The sequence below is a fragment of the Sciurus carolinensis genome, chromosome 14 (assembly GCF_902686445.1).
Source record: "Sciurus carolinensis chromosome 14, mSciCar1.2, whole genome shotgun sequence".
Lineage (NCBI taxonomy): Eukaryota > Metazoa > Chordata > Mammalia > Rodentia > Sciuridae > Sciurus > Sciurus carolinensis.
Genome location: NC_062226.1, coordinates 37,816,198 through 37,836,451, shown reverse-complemented (window position 1 = coordinate 37,836,451; position 20,254 = coordinate 37,816,198). Strand labels below are relative to the sequence as shown.

At 40.5% G+C, this 20,254-nt stretch overlaps 1 protein-coding gene across 1 annotated transcript; it reads right to left on the bottom strand.

Moving 5' to 3' along the window:
- Nucleotides 1-491: 491 nt before the first annotated feature.
- On the bottom strand, nucleotides 492-6,501 carry LOC124964086 (protein FAM205A-like). Its single transcript, XM_047524000.1, has 4 exons — nucleotides 6,358-6,501; nucleotides 5,695-5,740; nucleotides 4,881-4,941; nucleotides 492-4,188 (listed from the first exon to the last, which is right to left on the bottom strand). The coding sequence occupies exons 1-4, from the start codon at nucleotides 6,499-6,501 to the stop codon at nucleotides 492-494; spliced, it is 3,948 nt and encodes a 1,315-aa protein (XP_047379956.1).
- Between the last annotated feature and the right edge of the window lie 13,753 nt (nucleotides 6,502-20,254).

Genomic DNA, 20,254 nt, shown 5'->3' with positions numbered 1-20,254 from the left:
CATTCCACACACCTGAGGTAGTGGAATGATAGGCAACAGGGTTACAGCAAGTTCCCAGAGCAGTTTCTCTAGAAAGATCTTCCCAATGCCTACAAGGGAGATTCTATCATTTAGCTTAGACATTTATCACATTAGCTATGTGCTTTGGATAAACACAAAAACAGCCCCCCAAGAAGGGAACATTCTGGAACTTCTCTAAAATGACTCATCTGAAATGTGGGTTAAAGCTCCTTCCCTACATAAGGACATCTTAGTCTCCCACGTGCCTTCTCTTAACAAAGTACACTGGAGATAAGGAGGAAACAGACAACTCCTTGCTTTGAGATATAGACTATTATTTCAGGTGGTGCTCTGCTGTACACGTTCATCAGCGGAAATGACAGTAGCAACGCTCTTCAAGGGACACACAGGTTGGGGAGCCTCGAAACACTTCCTCATTGCTTTGAGAGTTCTCCCGAGCAGGATGATGTTTCTGGGGTGAGGGCAGGGAGCTAGGGTGTGTTCCCTGGTTGGGTGGCACAAGGCACTCGAGGACAGTGCCGAGGGCAGTGGCGGGGATGGCCCAGGGCTGAGGCAGAACCGTGCTGTCGGGAGCGTAGCCGGAGCCTACTGTCTGGGGAATGGGGACCATTTAAGAAGGTCGGGCCTGCTGGCTTCTCAGGGGAAGCTGAACGGGCCTTGGGGTGCCCACCTGGCTTCTCTGTCTTAGTTCTCCCCATGGGGCTTTTGGCTGGAGTGAGGCTCTTTTCAACATTTTCTTTTCTGGTTTTGGACACCTTCCCAGCTTTAGAGAACGTGGACTCTACATGCCCTTTGCCTTTCTTCTCAGGGGTAATGTAGTGCAGAAAGGATTTTATTTTATTTCTCAAGCCAGACTCTGGAAGGCTGGGCTTCTTGTGAGCATGGGCTAGCATCGCCTTCTGCAAAACCTGACGTTGCAGAGTTTGGCCCTGCAAAGGTTTACCCTGAATTTTCTGGTGGAGGAAAGGCTTGTCCTGGGAAACACAGGGCACCGCAGGCTGGGCACTCTTGGGATTCCTTGTGGGCTCAAGGATGACATGTGGCTTGCTTGGCCTGTCTTGCGTGTCATGCTCAGATTCTTTCCCCTCAGGGACTGCTGGGGGTGGTTCTGGAAGCTGCAGCTGAGGGTCATTCTGGTGGCTGTGTTGACAGGGATCCTCAAGATGAAAGTTCCGGTTCCATCGCCAGGAGCCTCGGGGTACCCTGCTCAGAAGCATCCCTTCTGGTCTCTGATCTTCAGCAGGTTGTCTTTCTTCGCTGGTTGAGGAGATTCCAAGCCCTGCATCCCCTTCTCCCAGGTCCCCTGCTGCCTTGGGTTTCCCTGGGTCCTCTTTCTTTTCTACCAGTGTGGGGACTTGAGCCAAGTCCTCCATCTTGTCAGTCAAGGGCTCAGGGCTCCAGGGTTCCTCCAGGCTGGGGTTGCTCACACTGGCCTCCACCTGAACACAAAGTATCTGGGCCTCGGTCATGACCCCACTGAGCTGTGAGATCTTGAAAGCCCAGTTGGCTGATCCATAGGGCACCGGTTTGGAACTAGGTGACTTTAGGTTGTGCTGTATTGCCTTCAGCTCAGTAGCCAACTGTTCTTTAAGGGGGACCCATTCTGAGTCTGGGGCAGGAGGAGACTCTGGTGTGATGGGCAGTTCTTGGACCACCGTGCTTTCTGGGTTGCTTAGACTCCCAAGAGACTCCTGTGTGAATATGTCCTCTGCAACTCCCTCAGTTGGTTCCCTGGACTCTCTTATCCTTATGGAAATTCCCAGTTGTATCTCTATGACCTTTTTTCTCAGGTGGAAATTCAGTTTGGTGAAGATGTGTGTCTTGGCTGAGGAGGGGCTGGGAGGAGGAGTCTGGCTCTCTGAAGGCACCATTTCTGTCATTTCTTCCACCTGTATTTCAGGCTGGAACTCCTCTGCATTGTCCGCCCAAGACTCCTCATCATCTTGGAAGGATGGCTCGAGCTTCCTGCAGGAGTCTTCAGGTGAGATCATCTGAGTCAGAGGCTCCTTTGGGATTTCTACAGGCTCAGATCCCATCTCTGTGATCACAGGTTGGCTAGAGATTGCTGGAGCCATGGCCCTAGACAGGGCCACACAGTACAGAGCAGGCAGGCCTGACAGGAAGACCAGATACTTGTGCCGGAGCATGGTTTCCAGTTTCTCAATGGCTCCCTCAGACAGGGCTCGGGGCAGCTTAGGGTGTTCAGTGCCAACACCTGGTAAGACGTGCTGCTGCTGGTCCAGGGCCACTGGCATCCAGGGCATAACTTTGTGCTGTAGGTCAAGGTCACTTGCTGCCTGCAGTTCCAGGTGCTGGCTTTGTGGAATGCAGGGGAAGGGAGCCAATGCCAGGCCCCCAGGAATTCTGCATTCCCAAGAGCTACATACACAGGCAGGGACCTGGCCCTGGTGGATCTGTCCACATTTGGAGTCGATGTGGCTTTGCAGTGTTGCCTTGGCCTGGGCAAACAAGTGTGGCACCATGGGTGAGAACAGGTCACCAGCCTCATTGTCCTCGAGGGATGGAAGCGGGGGCATGCTCACACTGGGTAGGGCTGTACTGCTCCAGGACAGGGTCTGCTGCTCACTGGAGGAAAGCAGCAACTGGATGGACTGCTGGATCTTTGGGGGCAGGCCCCAGCGATGGTGAATGAGCTGCTTCTGGAGGTGGAATTCCAGCAGCCTGCGGGCATGCTCTGGGAAGAAGAGCAGTTCCCTGGTGAGGACTGAGAAGGACTTCCCTGGCCAGGGGGTCTTCACAGTCCCAGGAGATTGGATTTTGTCACCTGGCTCATACTGCATGGGGCCTAGGGCATGCTGAGACCTCCGGAAGACTGCTGGCAGGCCCCACTGAAGCTGGAGTTGCCTCTGCAGCAAGTGCCATTCCAGGGCTTCGCACTCAGTTGTAGTCAGAAATGGGACACTGATCTGATTCTCAGAGGGAGACATGCATTTTGGGGAGGTTGGGGATGAGGCTGGGGCTGACTCAGGTGGAGATTTGGACAGCAGGGAGTGGAGGTCATTGAAGAGAAGAGGACTCTTCAAGAGGGACTTGGGCACATTCTTGTTCTTGGAGAGACCTTTAGAGTCCAGGAAAGAGGCAACGAGGGACTCACTGTGCAGAGTAGGGAGGCCACAGAAGAGCTGATTGTATTTCTGTTGCAGGTTGCTCTGTGAGTTATTAACCTGACCACCTGGCAGTGAATAGAGGTCACTTAGATCTTCAAGGGCCGGAGATGGCAAGGCTAAAGCCATAGGATTTGGGATTTTCTGGCAGTGGTATCTTTGTTTTGAATCTGTAAGGGACCATTCAGAAACCCAGAAGGTCTGAGTCGGTTGGCCGGCCATATATGAGCACCAGGTCTGGTGAGAAATAGTCCCAAATCTATGGACACAGATCTGAGAAGTATTATTTTGGATATAAGAAACTGGTTGGCTGTTTTCAGACTGGTAATACGTTGGTGGGTTTGGCATAAGCTGCCTCAGGGACTCCTCCACACGCCTGGGGAGTCCCCATCTCTGGAAATGCATCCATTTTTTCACATGTACTTCAAGAAGCCTCAGGACTTCAGGACTAAGGAATGGTAGGTGTGCATAGGGGACTATATGCAAAGCCATAGGTTGTACCAAGGTTGTGAACTCTCGGTTTAAGGGCATAAAAGTGACCTGGGTGTTCAAGGACTGCTGGCCTTGGTTCCCCTGGACAAAATTGGGGTTGTTCTGCATCGTCTCCTGCTCATTCATTGGAACCACAGACAACTCAAGCCTTGAAGAAACCATGGTCTGTGGAACCACAGGCATCTCTACCAGTTGAAATTCCTGTCCTAGAGGGAGGTGATCAGCCCAGTAATCTTGAATGTTGATTTCATCAGTTGTCTGGGCAAAGTGGTCTGTTATCTGTGTTAGTGTTGGGGGTACACATGCCACTGAAAGGTCTCTGGAGTGCGGGGAATGGAGTTCCATATTCTGCTCAAAAGACACACTTGACATGGACATCATCTCTAGGCAAGCAGAGTCCCGTGATGGCCCCAGAAATGTAGGGGCAATCTGGTTGTTCTCACCCTCCAGCAATTGCTGAATCTCCAGAGCCACACCATTGCAGATTTGGCAGTAGGGATCTGCACACAGGAGTCGCCGCACACTTTCCTCCCGGGGAAGCCAGCTGTGGCTGGGAAGGAAAACATGGCAACCATTAAGGATGGAGTGACACCTGCCTCTGCAAGAATGTGTCTGGGGATTGTTACCTCTGTCCCTGAGTTCTGTGAGAGCTGGGCCTACATTGTGAAAAATGAGGTCCTTATGGGAACTTGTTATTCTGAGAACTATGGAATGTCTCTGCTGCTGTCCCCAGCCTCTGTTGATTATCAGTCCCATTCTCTAGAAATCTTAAGAAGAGGGTAAGATAATAAGCTCCTGTGTGAGGGGTCCCAGGAACTGTTCTCCCTGAAGACAGACCAGAGGAGGTCATGTCAGCAGGGTCCAGGAAGACCCAGAAATCTTCCCTTGAAAACATGTAGCTCTAAAGAGAATATGACAATGACGATAGCTTTATGCAATACCCATTCTCTTAATGGGAAAACTTGTATCATGGCTGAATGCAACCCCATGTAGTGTCTTTTATGAATTATTTACTAATCAAATCTTGAACTGTAGAGCTACTATGACCCTAGCACAGTGCAGAATAGGGTGGCTCTTCCCTCTTGAGATGTTTGATCTACCCTCTGCACTTGCAAACCTCTCAACCAGGAAACCAGCTTCCATCCAGTCATTATTCCCCTCCTCACTTCTGCTCCAGCCCAAGCCAAGAGATCATCACAGGGAAGGCTGGGAGTTGAAAGACTGCAAAGAGCAAGAGATCACCTTTTCATGACAGAGAGCAGCTTCCGTGGCTTCTCAGCTTCTTCTTGGCAAAGTCTTCGAGCTGAGGAACCAGGACACAGTTTTATGTCATGTGTGTACTTCAGGGACATTCTCTAGGAAGCTGGAGTCCTTTGACTCTCAGCAAATGGGAACTGAAAAAATTCAATTGTTCAATGTTCTAAGACACTTCATGTAAATCTAATCATTCATGACTTGCTGTCCTGCACCTATTCTCATCTGACCTTCACAAACCTCACTGTGAAGGAGGCTCATCAGATGATTTTATAGAGAACAAGACTGAGAGATGAAGTAACTTACAAAGGATTTTAAAACTAGCAAATGGCCAGGCACAGGGGTGCGCGCCTGTAATCCCAGTGGCTTGGGAGGCTGACACAGGAGGATTGAGAGTTCAAAGCCAGCCCCAGCAACTTAACAAGGCCCTAAGCAACTCAGCAAGACCCTATCTCTAAATAAAATCTAAAAAAAGGACTGAGGATGTGGCTCACTGGTTAAGCCCCCTGAGTTCAATCCCTAGTACCAAAAAAAAAAAAAAGTAGCAAATGACAGTTAAGTCCATCTGCTTCACTTCTTCAATTCTTTATTCTCTGGGGAAAAGGTAGAGAATTTTCAAACATTCCCATGTTCTGATTTCCTACCCATAGAATCCCTCTGTGAAAGTTGCCAATTTGGGTAGTTGGAGACTTCAGTGATTAGAACAACCTGTCTCCTGGCACCAGGGGTTATAGAGGAACAGCTACCATATGGGAAGCTAGCCCGCTGTAGAAGAGAGTCAGAGAAGAAATTAGGACTTTACCTCTTGATGCTGCATCTCTAGCCCTTTGCCTGACTTTTCGGTGACGCTTAAAGACAAAAATATTAGAATGAAGGTGGGACATCATTTTCTTTTTCATGTACAAAATGAGACAAAGCTCACATACATTTCCTATCCTTTTCTATGCATTTTATATACTCTTCTACATTTCCCTTACCTATACTTCACCTTTTTTTCACTCCAACTTTTTTTTCCTCCTCTGCTATTTCTGATTCACTTTAAGTCTTTTCCAAACTCTGTACCTCCCATCGGTCTACGAGAAGTTCTACTGGAGATGAGCATGAAGAGGAAGAGTGGTAGATACTGTGGGATGTATAGTTCTGATGTCACAGGATTTGTAAGTGCCTTACAGGACTGTAAACCAGAAAGTCCCCATATGGGGAGATCTTTTGAGATCCAGTGAAGTAGATCCCACATCCAGGTCTCCACTCAAGTCAATGAGAGGTTGTTGGCTTCTCTGGTAGAGTATGCTACATGGGTGAACTTGTAAAAAATTACTTTTAGCCTCTGAGGAGAAAAGGATTGTATAAAAGTACCTGAAGGTATGGTATTAAATTTGGCAGGGAGGGGTAGTGAGGTCATAAAGAGTGACCCTGGACCTTGAAAGTTTAAACTAGCTCAATTGTGGTCACAGCGTTTCCCTACCCGGCAGCAGATCCTCGTAGGCTCGAGTTTCAATCCACAGTAACTCCGTCTAATTTGCCATATAATTAAGAAAATGATGAAAACGAAGCCATATGTATATAAGAAACGTCCAAAGTCCCACAGAACAAATGTAAAGGTCAACATGGCCTAAACTTCATTAGCATGAGGAGACCAACCATCTCCATGTCTGGGCGTTCAGGGACCTAGTGCCCCATGACTCCCAGGGCTTCACCCTTGTAATGTCCGCCTCACAGAGGACAGAACAGGCTGCAGACTGCATCACAAAGCCCTCCTGTTTCACAAGGGCAGCTCATGTGGAGGTTCGGTCTGAAGGTGAGGGGTCTGCTGCTCAGTGAAGGGTGCACAGCTGCGTCTAGAGGTGCCACACTCACAGTGCCCATTTCCCACTTTCTCTTCATTCTCCATTCCCCACGCGGGGCTGCTGGCTGGGCTTGCTCCTTCACAGCAGCTGAGGGCTTTTGTGACAGGGCAGAGCAGCTTGTGAGGATGAGTGGCTGGAATGGAGGGACTTCACCAACTCCCCACTTCCCTGGAAATACAACCGAGAAGTGCAGAGGAGTTTAGGGGGGTCGGTGAGTGGTTATGGCTTGGAAACGGAGAGCTTTGATATGTCAGGCAATGGGTGACAAGAAATCTGAAGTGCAAGGAGGGGAGACCATGGCTGATGAAAGGCAGGGTTGGCTGCATCTTTGAATGACATTGTGGGTGGAAGGAAAGGAGGCCCTTGTGTGGGGAGGGGATTGTAAACATCGCCTTCCATGGAGACTCATTAACGTGGCTTGCTTTTGGAACTCTGTCCAAGGCTTGGTTTTCCAGGTTATTCCTGTTTCTGCCCAGGTTATAGCATCCTTCCTGCCCAGGGAGATGAAAGCCAGCAGAGAGAGATGGGTTAATGGCCACTTCCATCTATGGGTCACAACCTACTTACTATTTGTGGTGTATCTCCTTGTCTCTGGATATATGCTGTTTGCTGGAAGGATTCTTTATTGTTTGACCTGACTTTTAGAAATCTTAAAATAGAGCAGGAGTTTTCTGAAGCACCCTCATGACTCTTATACCTTGCCCATTAATTTACATACTTATGTTACCAGCTTGACCTCCTTGAATATTATAATATTTCTCTAATGTCAAAGATTTCTGAATCTCCTTGAGATCTTCTTGTCCTGGTGAGAAAGGTTTCAAATTCTTAAGAGTCTAGCCTGTTCCTTACTACAGCATCCAGGGTTGGATTCTGCTAGTGTGGCAAATGCTCAATGTGCTTATCTCTAACCTGGATAGTGGCCAGGGTTCAAAGTTATTTGAAACATATTCTCATTTTGCTTTCAAGACAGTTAAACACATAATTTCAAAGACAAGACTATTCACATGAAACAAGAGCCAGTGTTTTATTTCAAATCATTTCATGTGCTCATCTTTGAGGTTCATATCTCAAAAGTAACCTCTGAATGTGGAGAACACTCAGATGGGATCAGTGTAGTCGTAGTCAAAGACGTTTCCCGGGATAGCAATATTGGAGTTTGGCCTAAAAGTGGCAAAGGATTGTTTCAGGTGGGACAAAAAATGCAGAGCACTGAGGAATGGTCCCCAGAGTTCATTTGACAGTAAGAAACAGAGGTGCAGGTGGGTAGATGGGAGAATAATTGTGGACAAAGACTGAGAAACAAGATGAGGCATCTTGATATGGAGGGCTTTTGCATTTATTTTATTCAATCACAAAGATCAATTCTTTTTAAAAAAGTGAGCATACACTCCCCTACCTAACTCACAATGTTGCTCCAGGAACCAGCTAGATAAAGGATGTGAATTTATTACATCAGACACATGCAACCATAAAACTAAAGCATCATGTAAATATGCTTTTAAAAAACTAGACATACATATACACAGTATAAAATTCAAAGAACAGAAGAAGGTTACTGTTTTTTTCCCCTGAGTCAATCATTTCTGTCAGATTATCTTGTTGTGCTTTTGTTGTTGTTGTTGTTGTTGTTTTGTTTTGTTTTGTTTGTACTGGGGATTGAGCCCCAGCCCCAACCCTTTTTAAATTTTTTCTTTTGAAACAGATTCTCCCCGCTTAGGGCCTTTCTAAGTTGCTCAGGCTGGCCTCCAACTGGTAATCCTCCTACCTTGGCCTCCTGAGTTGCTGGGTTTATGGGCCTGCACCACCGTACCTGGCAGATTCTTATGTATCTTTCCAAACTAGTTTACCATAAACAACGAATGAATTTTTATGTTTTTCTTCACAAATGGAAGCATATTACAAAGTTTCCCTTTTTCTTATTTAATAAAATGAATATATCATTTTCCATAATGTCTGTAATGTCTTCCTTGATATGGCTGGCTATAACGCAATTCATTGTCAATGCCCTATTCATGAATGAATATTTAGTTATTTACAATCTTTTGCCCTGATAATGCTGACAGAAATCTCAGACGTTGTCACACAGATATGGGTATATATGTGGGAAAATTCCTTTGAGTGAAATTTCTGCATTAAAAAGTGTATGCATTTTCAACATTAATGTTGCGTAATTGTTCTCTGATGGCACAAATCTACCATTGGAGATCCCAAGTGGCATTTTAAGGGTGATTATCTTCCACATTGACAAACACTTGAGTTGTTTTCACCTTTCAACTGTTGTGAATAATGCTCCAGTGAACACTGTTGTACAAATATCTGTTCAAGTACCTGTTTTTGTGTATAAACCACTGCTTCATTTTTATGTCTAAATCTTTAATTTTTCTAGAATTTAGTAATTAAAAAACACTTTATGTGGTATAATTAACAAACAAATTATACAGATTTAGAGTGAAGAATCTGCTAATTTTTCACACTTGTATACACCTGTGAAACCATTATCACGATTAAGATAACAAGCAGTCCGTTACCCTCAAAACTTTTCTATACCCCTTGGTAACCCTTCTCTCAGACTCTTTCATTTACTCTCTCCTCCAAGTCACCACTGATCTACGATCTATCACTGTAGGTTACTTTGCATTTTCCAGATTTTTATATAAATATAAGCATAAAATAAGTATACATGTATGACTAGTTTTTTCACTCAGTCCAATTGTTTTGAATATATCCTTGTTATGTATATCATCAGTTCATTCTTTTTATTGCAGAGTAATATTCCATTGTATATGTATGATAATTTATTCAAAGGTTAATGGCATATACTACCTGGTTTTGGCTACTAGAAATAATGCTGCTGTGAACATTCATGTACCCATGTCTATATGGACACATATTCCTTTCCTCTTGGGTAAATACTCAGGAGTGGAATGACTGAATCATATAATAGGTGTATGTTATAGTTTGAATGCACAGTAGTACCCCCTTATCCATGGGAGATACATTCCAAGACTATCAGTGGATACCTGAAACTGTGGATAGTACTGAACCCTACATGTTCTATGTTACACACTCACACATCTCTAGTGTTGTGTGTGTGATAAAGTCTTCATTTATAAATTAGGCACATTAAGAGATTAATAACAATAAGTAATAATAAAATAGAAAGGTTATAATAATATACGAATATGAATGTGTGTGAATGTAGTCTCTCTCTCTCTCTCTCTCTCTGAACTGCCATGTTGTGGATAGAAAATCCAAGGTGGATAGTGCTGGACAAAGGGATGGTGGGACAGTCAGTACAAGATTTCATCATGCTAAACAATAATTTAAATCTTATCATCTGTTTCTGGAATTTTCCATTAATATTTTTGAACCAAAATTGACCACAAGTAACTGAGGTTGGAAAGTGAAATCATGGACAAGAGGGGATTATTGTATGTATCTCTCCAAAATTCTTATGTTTAATCCTAATCACCAAGGTGATATTACCAGAAGGTGAGGATTTGGGGGAGGTGATTATATCATGAGGACTGTGCCTTCATGAATGATATCAGTGAACTCTTAAAAGTATAAGGGAGTTATTTTTCCTTTGACCACTTGAGGACATGGTACTTTTCCCTTCCAGAGGATGCAGCAACAAGTGCATCCAGTGGAAGCAGACACAACCCTCACCAGACACAGAACTTGTAGGCTTCTCGATCTTGGTGTTCAGCTTCCATAACTGTTAGAATTTTTAAACATAAATCACCTAGTGTATGACATTTTGTTCTAGCAGTATGAACAGACTAAGACAATATATATTTAACTTTTTAAAAATTTCAAACTGTTTTCCAAGATGTTAGTACCATTTTCAATCCTGCTACAGTGTAGAACAGTGTTGACAACCCTTGGTATAATCAGTCATTTTAGTTTTAACGATTCTAATAGGTGTGTAATGATATCTTCTGATTTTTAATTCACACTTTCCTAATGAGTAATGACACTGAACATCTTTTCATGTTCTTACACACCATCCACTTATTTTAGATAGTGAAGCATCTACACAATATTGTGTTGATATGCAAAATACAATGAATATAAATTACCAAAAACTGGTGCAGGGTTTTATTATCTATAAATCTATAAATGTTCAATTCTTGCCATTCTTATTATGTGAACTGATTTCAAAAGAGTGAGACTAATTTTATGATGGCTTTTAGGAGTTCAGTACAACACTATGAACTCTAACAAATACAGAGACATTCAATTTCCAAACAACTTTGATCCTTGTGTATATATGCATGATTATTCTAGTTGCTTGATGAAAGATGGACTTTAGGGGTCTTGTAAAGGAAGATGAGCCAGCAGAGAAAATCAAGGTGTCCATGTTGAGTCTGAAGGAAAACAAGAGTATGGTGCTCCAGAAACTTCAAGAAAAATGTATTTCAAAACAAAGGGAATAGTCAATCATGTCAAGTGTTAGTAAAAGATCAAGTAAGATGAAGATAGAACATGACCACTAACTTTAGCAAAATAATGGCCATTTGGGTCACTAACAAGGTCCTTTCAGTGGGGGCCATGGGGAAAAAACCTGACTGGAGGAGGTTCCACAGACAATGGAAAGTGAAGAAGTAGGGCAGATGAGCATAGATGGACAATACTTTTAAATTTTGCGAAGAGTTGTTTGGTAACTAGAAAGAATGTGAAATTAAGAGTGTGTTTGTGTGTGTGTTAAATTTATATTACTACATGTTTGTGTATTATTGAGAATGATCTAGACAAGAAGAAATTAATAGAAGGAGGGAGGAAAGTATGTGTGAAAAGCAAAATCAGTAAAAATAAAAACACTTGCTATTAAGCAAGTGTTAAAATTTTATTTATATCTTACCCTCAGCATCTGGCTGTCGCAGCCCAGTGATACCAGCACCTGAGAGGGTCACACCCTTGACTTGATTACAGGTTCATCCAGTAGAATGGGACTTGCAATGTAAACAAATCCACAGGAAGGGATCAGCAGGTGGGAGTCTGCCAGGTCCCTGGGATGACATTTCCCAGTGGAAATTAGTAAATTAGCTCTCTGACCTGGGCCTCAGTCTCTTTTCAGTTTAATTTCAGTGGTTCCATCCCAAAGAACCCAAACTCCAATGTTATTTTGCTATCCTACTTTCTTGGCCTTTTCATATGAATTTTAGAATCTGCTTTTTCTATACACGAGGGGCTGGGGCTGTAACTCAGTGGCAGAGCGCTTGCCTAGCATGCATGAGGCACTGGGTTTGTTCCTCAGCACCACATAAAGATAACAAAGAAAATAAAGGTATAAAAAATACAATAACAGTATTTTTAAAGGTGTCTAAAAATCTTGTTAAAATTTAAATTGGGATTGTTATAAATCTATAGATTTAGAGAGAATTAATATCTTAACTATACTGAATGTTCCAATTCATGAACAAAATATATCTTACCAGTATTTAGATCTTTGATTTGTTTCAGTTGTTTGTTATTTTCAGCATATATATCCTGCATGTATTTTCTTTCATTTCTACTAAAGTATTTTTTCCAGCTATTGGAAATGACACTCCTTTTAAAATTTTGGTTTCTAATTAATTGTTCCTTGTTAAGGATGTAGAAATACATTGATTTTTGTAGGCTAGATTTGTACTTTGTTCTGAACTCATTTGCTTTACTAGAGCTTGTTCATAGATTTTTTTTTTGGGGGGGTGGATTTCCTGTGAAGATAATCATATCATCTGAAAATACGGATAGTTTTATTTCTATATTTTAGTTTGTATGGTTTTTATTTCTTCTTATTGACTATTTCACTTAGGACGTTCCATATGATGTTGAATAGGAGTAGTGTGAGTGAACATCTTCATCTTCTCCTGACATTAGGGGGAAATATTCAATCTTTACCATTATGTTTAAAGTTAGCTGCAGGTTTCTCATAGATGCCCTTTATTAGATTGATGATGTTTCCTTCTATTTCTGCTTTACTGAGAGTTTTTTAATCATGAATGGATGTTGAATTTTGTTCCCCAAAATTCCTGTGTCTATTGATTGGATCATACAATATTTTACTCTTTTTGGTACCAGGTATTGAACCCAGAAGGCTTTACCACTGAGTCACATCCCCAGCCCTTTTTTATATTTTGAGACAGGGTCTTGTTGAGTTACTGAGGGCCTTGCTAAGATGCTGAGGTTGGCTTTGAACTGACAATCCTCCTCCCTTAGCCTCCCAAGCCACTGAGATTACAGGCATGTACTACCACACCCAGCTAATTATTTTTCTTTAGACTACGGCTATAGTTGACTATACTGATTAATTTTGGGGGGTGGGGGGGACTGAGGATTGAACACAGAGTGCTCTACCATTGAGCTACACCCCAGCCCTTTTAATTTTTTTTAAAATTTGAGACAGGGCCTCACTAAGTAACCAAGTGTAGCCTTAACCTGCAGTACTCCTGCCTCAGTTTCCTGATTCGTTGGGATGGCAGGCATGTGTCAGCAAGCCTAGGCTGACTGATTTTAAATGTTGCACTGGCATAAATCCATCCTGGTTGTGATATATCATTCATTTTATGTATTTGTAGGTTGTATTTGCTAATATTTTCTTGAGAATTTTTGTCTCTATGTTCATAAGGGATGTTGGTCTGTAGTTTTCTTGCAAATTCTTTGTTTGGCTATCAAAGTAATTCTAGCCAAAAAAATGAGTTGAGAAGTTTTTCTTCCTCTCTGTTTTCTAGAAAAAAATGTGTGTTTTATTAACATTTTTTCTTCCCTAATGTATGACAGAATTCATCAGAAAAGCTCTCTGAGCTGGCATTTTCTTCATGAAAAGACTTTTAACAATAACTTCAATTTATTTAATCAACATAGGGATATTCAGGTTATCAGGAAGATGGTGAGTTTTGTTGGTTTTCATCCTTCAGGTATTTATCCATTCATGTAAGCCTTCCAACATAAGCACATAAAGTTGCTCATAAGATTCTTATTTATGCTTCTAATTTCTGTAGTACCTATAGTGATGTCCCCCTTTCAGTTCCCATATTCATAAAATTTTTCTTTTCTTTTTTCGTTAGTCAATTTGACTAGAGTTTTCTTAATTTTATGGATCATTTCAAAGAATGAAAATCATCTTCAGTGAATTTTTTGAATTTGTTTTGAGTTTTGCTCTTTATAATTCTCTTGTCTGCTTGCTTTGGATTCAATTTACTTTCTTTTTTTTTTTTTCCTTCTTCTTTGTTAAGGTAGAAGTGTAGATTACTGTTTTGAAATAGTTCTTTTTTCTTTGCTCCTCCTCCTCCTCCTTCTCTTTTTGTTCTTCTGTACTGAGGTTTGAACTCAGGGGTGCTTTACCACTGAGCCATATCCTCAGTGCCTCTCCCACTTTTTAAAAGTTTTGAGACAGAATCTTCCTCAGTGGCTTAGGATCTCTCTGAGTTGCTGAGGCTGGCCTGGAACTTGCTATCCTTCTGCCTCAGCCTCTGAAATTTTTTCCTCTTTTCTACAAAGGTATTTAATGCTATGAATTTCTTACCAAGTGATGCCACTTCCCACATTTTTTCACTTTTTCTTATAGGAGTTATTTATTATCTTTTGGTGCATTATAATTATACGAAATGGTGGGGTTCATTGTGATACATTCATATGTGCACATAATATAATTTGTTCAATTGCACCACCTGATACCTCCCTTTTCCTCCCTCCCCCCATCAGCTATTCTACTAGTCTTTTTCATGAAATCCTCCCTACCCCTGCCTGCTGGGGTTTCTGCCGAGTCCAGGGTGATGAAAAAAGGGTTAACTGCCGAGAATGATGCTGACTATAAATCAATTTATTACCCATAAACTTATCTAATCAATAAACACACAAGAGTCAATCCTCTTTTTAAATGAGAGGGGGGTATAACGGATTGGGTCATACCACATCTGGCCTCTAACAAGATAGAGTCTCCCAACTGTCCTTTATTTTGTAGACACAGGTAAAGGGGACTGGACTCGGAGGACTTCTTCTGTGATAAACAGGATGGGGTGGAGTTAGGGGAGCCATTTGCTCAGGGAAACTATCATATAACCAGATGACAAACCCCTCCCACACAGGGCCACATACTCCCCGGCCATCTGGAACAGTCCAGCATGGCAGTCAGTTCCTGGGAGTCAGGCCTCAGTGTCCCATGGCTCACCCACATCTGATTCTGCTAGATAAGGATGGCTTCCCACACCTGACTTTTTTGTTGTTTTTTAAATTACATGGACTTCCACATATGAGAAAAAACATATGACCCTTGACTTTCTGAGCCTCATTCGTTCCACTCAACATGAACTCCAGTTCCATCCATTTTCCTGAAAATGACATACTTTCATTCTTCTTAATGACTGCATAAAACTCACTTGTGTATTTATACTCCACATTTTATTTATCCATTCATCTGTCAAAAGGCACCTAGACTACTTACATACAGAACTGACAATTGTGAATTGTGTGGCTATAAACATGGGTATTCATGTGTTGCTATAATATGCTGATTTTAGTTTTTTGGAGAAATACTGACATGTGGTATAGCTGGGTCATATGGTGGTTTCATTCCTAGGTTTTGAGGAAACTACGATCCTGAAGTTCCATAGTGATTATATGAATTTACAGTCACACCAATAGTATATAAGTGTTCCCTTTTCTCTGCATCCTTGCCAGCTTTTATCATTATTTGTATTCTTGACAATTGTCATTCTAACTGAGTTGAAATCTCAGTATAGTTTTGATTTGCATTTCCCTGATTCCTAAGGATGTTGAACACTTTTTCATGGATCATTTGTATTTCTTCTTTTGAGAAATGTCTCCATTTCATTTGCCCATTCATTCATTGGGTAATTTGGTTTTGCTATTTTTTTTTTTTTTGGTGTTAAGTTGTTAAGTTTTTTGAGTTCTTCATATATTCTGGATATTAATCCTCTGTCAGAAGAGTAACTGGCAAAAAGTTTTCTCCCATTCCATAGGCTCTTTCTTCATGTTCTTAGTTGTTTCCTTTGGTATGCAGAAGATTTTTAATTTGATACCATCCAATTAATTAACTCTTTTTAGTAATTAATTAAAATGTTTTAGACATGTATATAGGGTAATAATGTCTGTCTCATTCTACCATCCTTCTCATTCCCACTGCCTCACCCCTCCCCTCTATCCCTTCCGCATAATCCAAAGTTCCTTTATTCTTCCTTACTCACCCCTCACTATGGATCAGCATCTGCTTATCAGAGAAAATATTCAGCCTTTGGTTTTTTTGGGATTGGCTTATTTCACTTAGCATGATATTCTCTAGTTCCATCCATTTACCTGCAAATGCCATAATTTCAGTCTTCTTTAAGGCTGAATAATATTTAAGGCTGAATAATATTTCATTGTGTATATGTACTACATTTTCTTTATCCTTCTATTGGAGGGCATCTAGGTTGGTTCCATAGTTTAGCTATTGTGAATTGAGCTGCTATAAACATTGATGTGGCTGCTTCACTGTAGTATGCTGATTTTTAAGTCCTCTGGGTATAGACCAAGGAGTGGGATAGCTGGGTCAAATGGTGGTTGCATTTCAAGTGTTCTGAGGAATCTCCATACTGCTTTCCCAAGTGGTTGCACCAATTTGCAGTCCCACAACAATGTACGAGTGTACCTTTTCCCCCACATCCTCGCCAATTGATGTTCTGACTGGACTGAGAATAAAATCTTAGAGTAATTTTGCTTTGCATTTCTCTAATTTCAAGAGATGATGAACATTTTGTCATGTGTTTGCTGGTTGATTGTATTTCTTCTTCTGTGAAGTGTTTACTCAGTTCCTTAGCCCATTTATTGATTTGGTTATTTGCTTTTTTGGTTTTAAGTTTTTTGAGTTCTTTATATATCCTGGAGATTATGCTCTGTTTGAGGTGGGTATGGTAAAGATTTTCTCTCATTCTGTAGGCTCTCTCTTCACATTATTGATTGCTTCTTTTGCTGAGAAGCAGTTTTTTAGTTTGAATTCATCCCATTTATTGTTTCTTAATTTTACTTCTTGCTCTTTAGCAGTCTTGTTGAGAAAGTCAGTTCCTAAGCTGACATGATGAAGATTTGGGTCTACTTTTTCTTCTGTTAGGCTCAAGGTCTCGTTCTAATGCCTAAGTCTTTGAATTACTTTGAGTTGATTTTTGTGCAGGATGAGAGATAGAGGTTTAAGTTCATTTTGTTACATGTTCCAATTTTCTTAGCACCATTTGTTGATTAGGTTATCTTTTCTCCAATGTATATTTTTGGCTCCTTAATCTAGTATAAGATAACCATATTTATGTGGGTTTGTCTCTGTGTCTTCTGTTTTGTACCATTGGTCTACATATCTATTTTGGTGCCAATACCATGCCATTTTTGTTACTATTGCTCTGTAGTATAGTTTAGGTTCTGGTAGTGTAATGCCTCCTGCTTCACTCTTCTTACTAAGGATTGCCTTGGCTATTTTGGGTCTCTTATTTTTCCAAATGAATCTCATGATTGCTTTTTCTTTCTATGAAGAAATGTCATTGGGATTTTAATACCCATTTATTAACTCTTGGCCTTATTGCCTGAGCTTTAGGAGGGCTAATGAGGAAGTCATTGCAGACGTCTATGTGTTGGAATGTTGATCTTATGTTTTCTTCCAGCAGTTTCAAAGTTTCTGATCTTATTTCTAGGTCTTTGATCCATTTTGAGTTGATTTTTTTGCAGGGTGAGAGATAGGGATCTAATTTCAATCTTTTATATATGAATATCCAGTTTCCTCAGCAACATTTGTTAAAAAGGTTGTCTTTTCTCCAACATATGTTTTTGGTGCCTTTGTCAATGATCCGATAACTGTAACCAGGTGGAGTCATCTCTGTGTCTTCTATTCCATTGGTCTATTGGTCTGTTTTTATGCAGATGCCATACCGTTTTGTGATTATGGCTCTGTAGTGTGATTGGGGATTGGGTATTGTGATGCCTCCAGCACTGCTCTTACTGCTCAGAATTGTTCTGGTTATTCTGGTTCTCTTCTTCTATATGAATTTTAGGATTGTTGTTTATACTTTATGGCTGGTATAAAACAAACAATCATGATGTATATTTTCTTAATGTGTTTTTGAATACGAGTTGCTAATATTTTATTAAAATTTTTTGCATCTATGTTCCTCAGGGATTTTGGTCTGTAGTTTTCTTTCTTCCATGTGTTCTTATCTGGTTTTGATGTCTGGATGACACTAGATTTATAGAATGAATTTGGGAGTGATCCTCCCCTTTGTATTTCAGGGAATAATTTGAGGAACATTGGCATTAGCTCTCTCTTTAGGGGTATGGTAGAATTCACCTGATAATTCATCTGGTCCCAGGCTTTTCTTTGTTGGAAGGCTTAATACAGCTTTAATCTCATTGCTCGTTATTAGTCTGTTTAGGTTTTCTATATCCTCTTGATATCCTCTTGATATATTTTAGTATTGTCTAGAAATTGTCCATTTCTTCTAGATTTTCTAATTTATTGAAATATAAGTTTTCAAAATAGTCCCTAATGAGCCTCTGGATTTCAGAGGTGTCTGTGGTGATAGCTCTAAGGGTTTCTTCTCTCTTTTGAGGGGGTTAGTTTAACTAAGGGTTTATCAATCTTGTTTATCTTTTCAAAGAATCAATTATTTGTTACATTAATCCTTTTTTAAAAGTAAGTCTTTTGTTCCTTAATTTTGACTCTGATCTTAATTTTTTCCTCCCTTCTACTGGTTTTGGAGTTGGTTTGTTCTTGTTTTTCTAGGGCCTTGAGATGCATCATTAGGTTGTTTATTTGGGATCTTTCTGATTTTTTAAATGTAGTCATTCATTGCTATAAACTTTCCTCTTAGAAACACCTTCATAGTGTCCCAGAGATTTTACAATGTCTGTTTTTGTTTGATTCTATTCTATGTCTATTTTTATTTAATTCTAGGAGTTTTTAAATTTCTCCCACATTTGTTTGATGATCCATTCATTGTTCAAAAGTGTATTGTTCAATCTTCATGTATTTATGAAGTTTCTTTAGTTTTTCTTGCAGTTGACATCTAATTTCATTCTGTTATGATCTGATAAAATGCAAGGGATTATATAAAATTTTTCTGGATTTGCTGAAAATTGTTTTGTGACCTGATGGTCTATATAGGAGAAGTTTCCATGAACAGCTGAGAAAAAAAGTAAGTGACTGGAGTTGGATGAAATGTTCTGTCGATGTCTGTTATGTTCATTTTATTTCTTTATTTTAATTTTATTCCCATATTTTAATTGGTAAAGTACAATTATACATAATGATGGGATTCATTGTTAAATATTCATACATGCATTTGTTATAACAATATAACTTGGCCAATGTCAAGTATTTTTCCTTTCACTCCCTTTCTCCCTCCCTCTGGTTCCTTTCCTCCATTCTTCTAATCTTCTTAAATTTTCATGAGATTTCCCCCCACCACACACCATCTTTCTTTCCCTTTTCTCTTTCTAGCACCCACATATGAGAAAAAAATATGACCCTGGACTTTGTAAGTTTGACTTATTTTGTTTAACACAATGTTCTCAATTCTTACCCATTTTCCTGCAAATATCATAATTTCATTCTTCTTTACTGTTGGATAAAACTCCATTGTGTACATAGGCCACATTTTCTTTATCTATTCATCTGTTGATGGACATTTAGCCTGGTATCATAGTCTCGCTTTTGTGAATTGTGCATAAACATGGGTATGTATGTATCTCTATGGTGTGCTGACTTTAATTCTTTAGAATAAATACCATAGGATGGTGTAGTTGGGTCATATGGTAGTTCCATTCTTAGTCTTTTGAGGAACCTCCATACTAACTTCCATGGTGTTTGTACTAATTTACAATCTCACCAACAATGTAAAAGGGTTCTTTTTTCTCCACATCCTCTCCAGTGTTTACCATTATTTTTATTCTTGATGGCAACTATTCTAACTATAGTGAGATGAAATCACACTGTAGTTTTGATTTGCATTTCCATAATTGCTAAGGATGTTGAACATCTTTTCATGTATTTGTTGGCCATTTGTATTTCCTCTTTTGAGAAGTGTCTGTTTAGTTCATTTGCCCATTTATTAATTGGGTTATAATTTTTTGGTGTTTTTTTGTATATTCTAAATATTAGTCCTGTGTCAGAAGAGTAAAGATTTTCCCCTATTCTATAGATTCTCTCTTCACATTTTAATTGTTTCCTTTGCTGTGCAGAGCCTTTTAATTTGATGCCATCCCATTTATTAATTCTTAGCATTATTTTCTGAGCTTTAAGGAGTCCTACTGAGAAAACTGCTACCTGTATCTATATGTTGAAGTGTTGACCCTATGTTTTCTTCAAGGAGTTGCATAGCTTCTGGTCTAATTCCTAGGTCTTTGATCTATTTTGAGTTAACTTCCACACAGGGTGAGAGGTAAGAAGCTAGTATCATTCTTCTACATCTGGATAACCAGTTTTCTAAGTATAATTTACTAAACAGGTTATCTTCTCCAATGTATGTTTTTGGCAACTTTGTCAAGAATCAG

Bases quoted from the DNA above. Each gene is read 5' to 3' on its own strand.
- LOC124964086 (XM_047524000.1), bottom strand. From the start codon at position 6,501: ATGTTGACCTTTACATTTGTTCTGTGGGACTTTGGACGTTTCTTATAT. The intron at 5,741-6,357 runs GTAGGGAAACGC...TTTGTCTTTAAG, and splicing joins CTACGAGGATCTGCTGCCGG to CGTCACCGAAAAGTCAGGCA. The intron at 4,189-4,880 runs GTGATCTCTTGC...TTTCCTTCCCAG, and splicing joins CTGCTCTCTGTCATGAAAAG to CCACAGCTGGCTTCCCCGGG.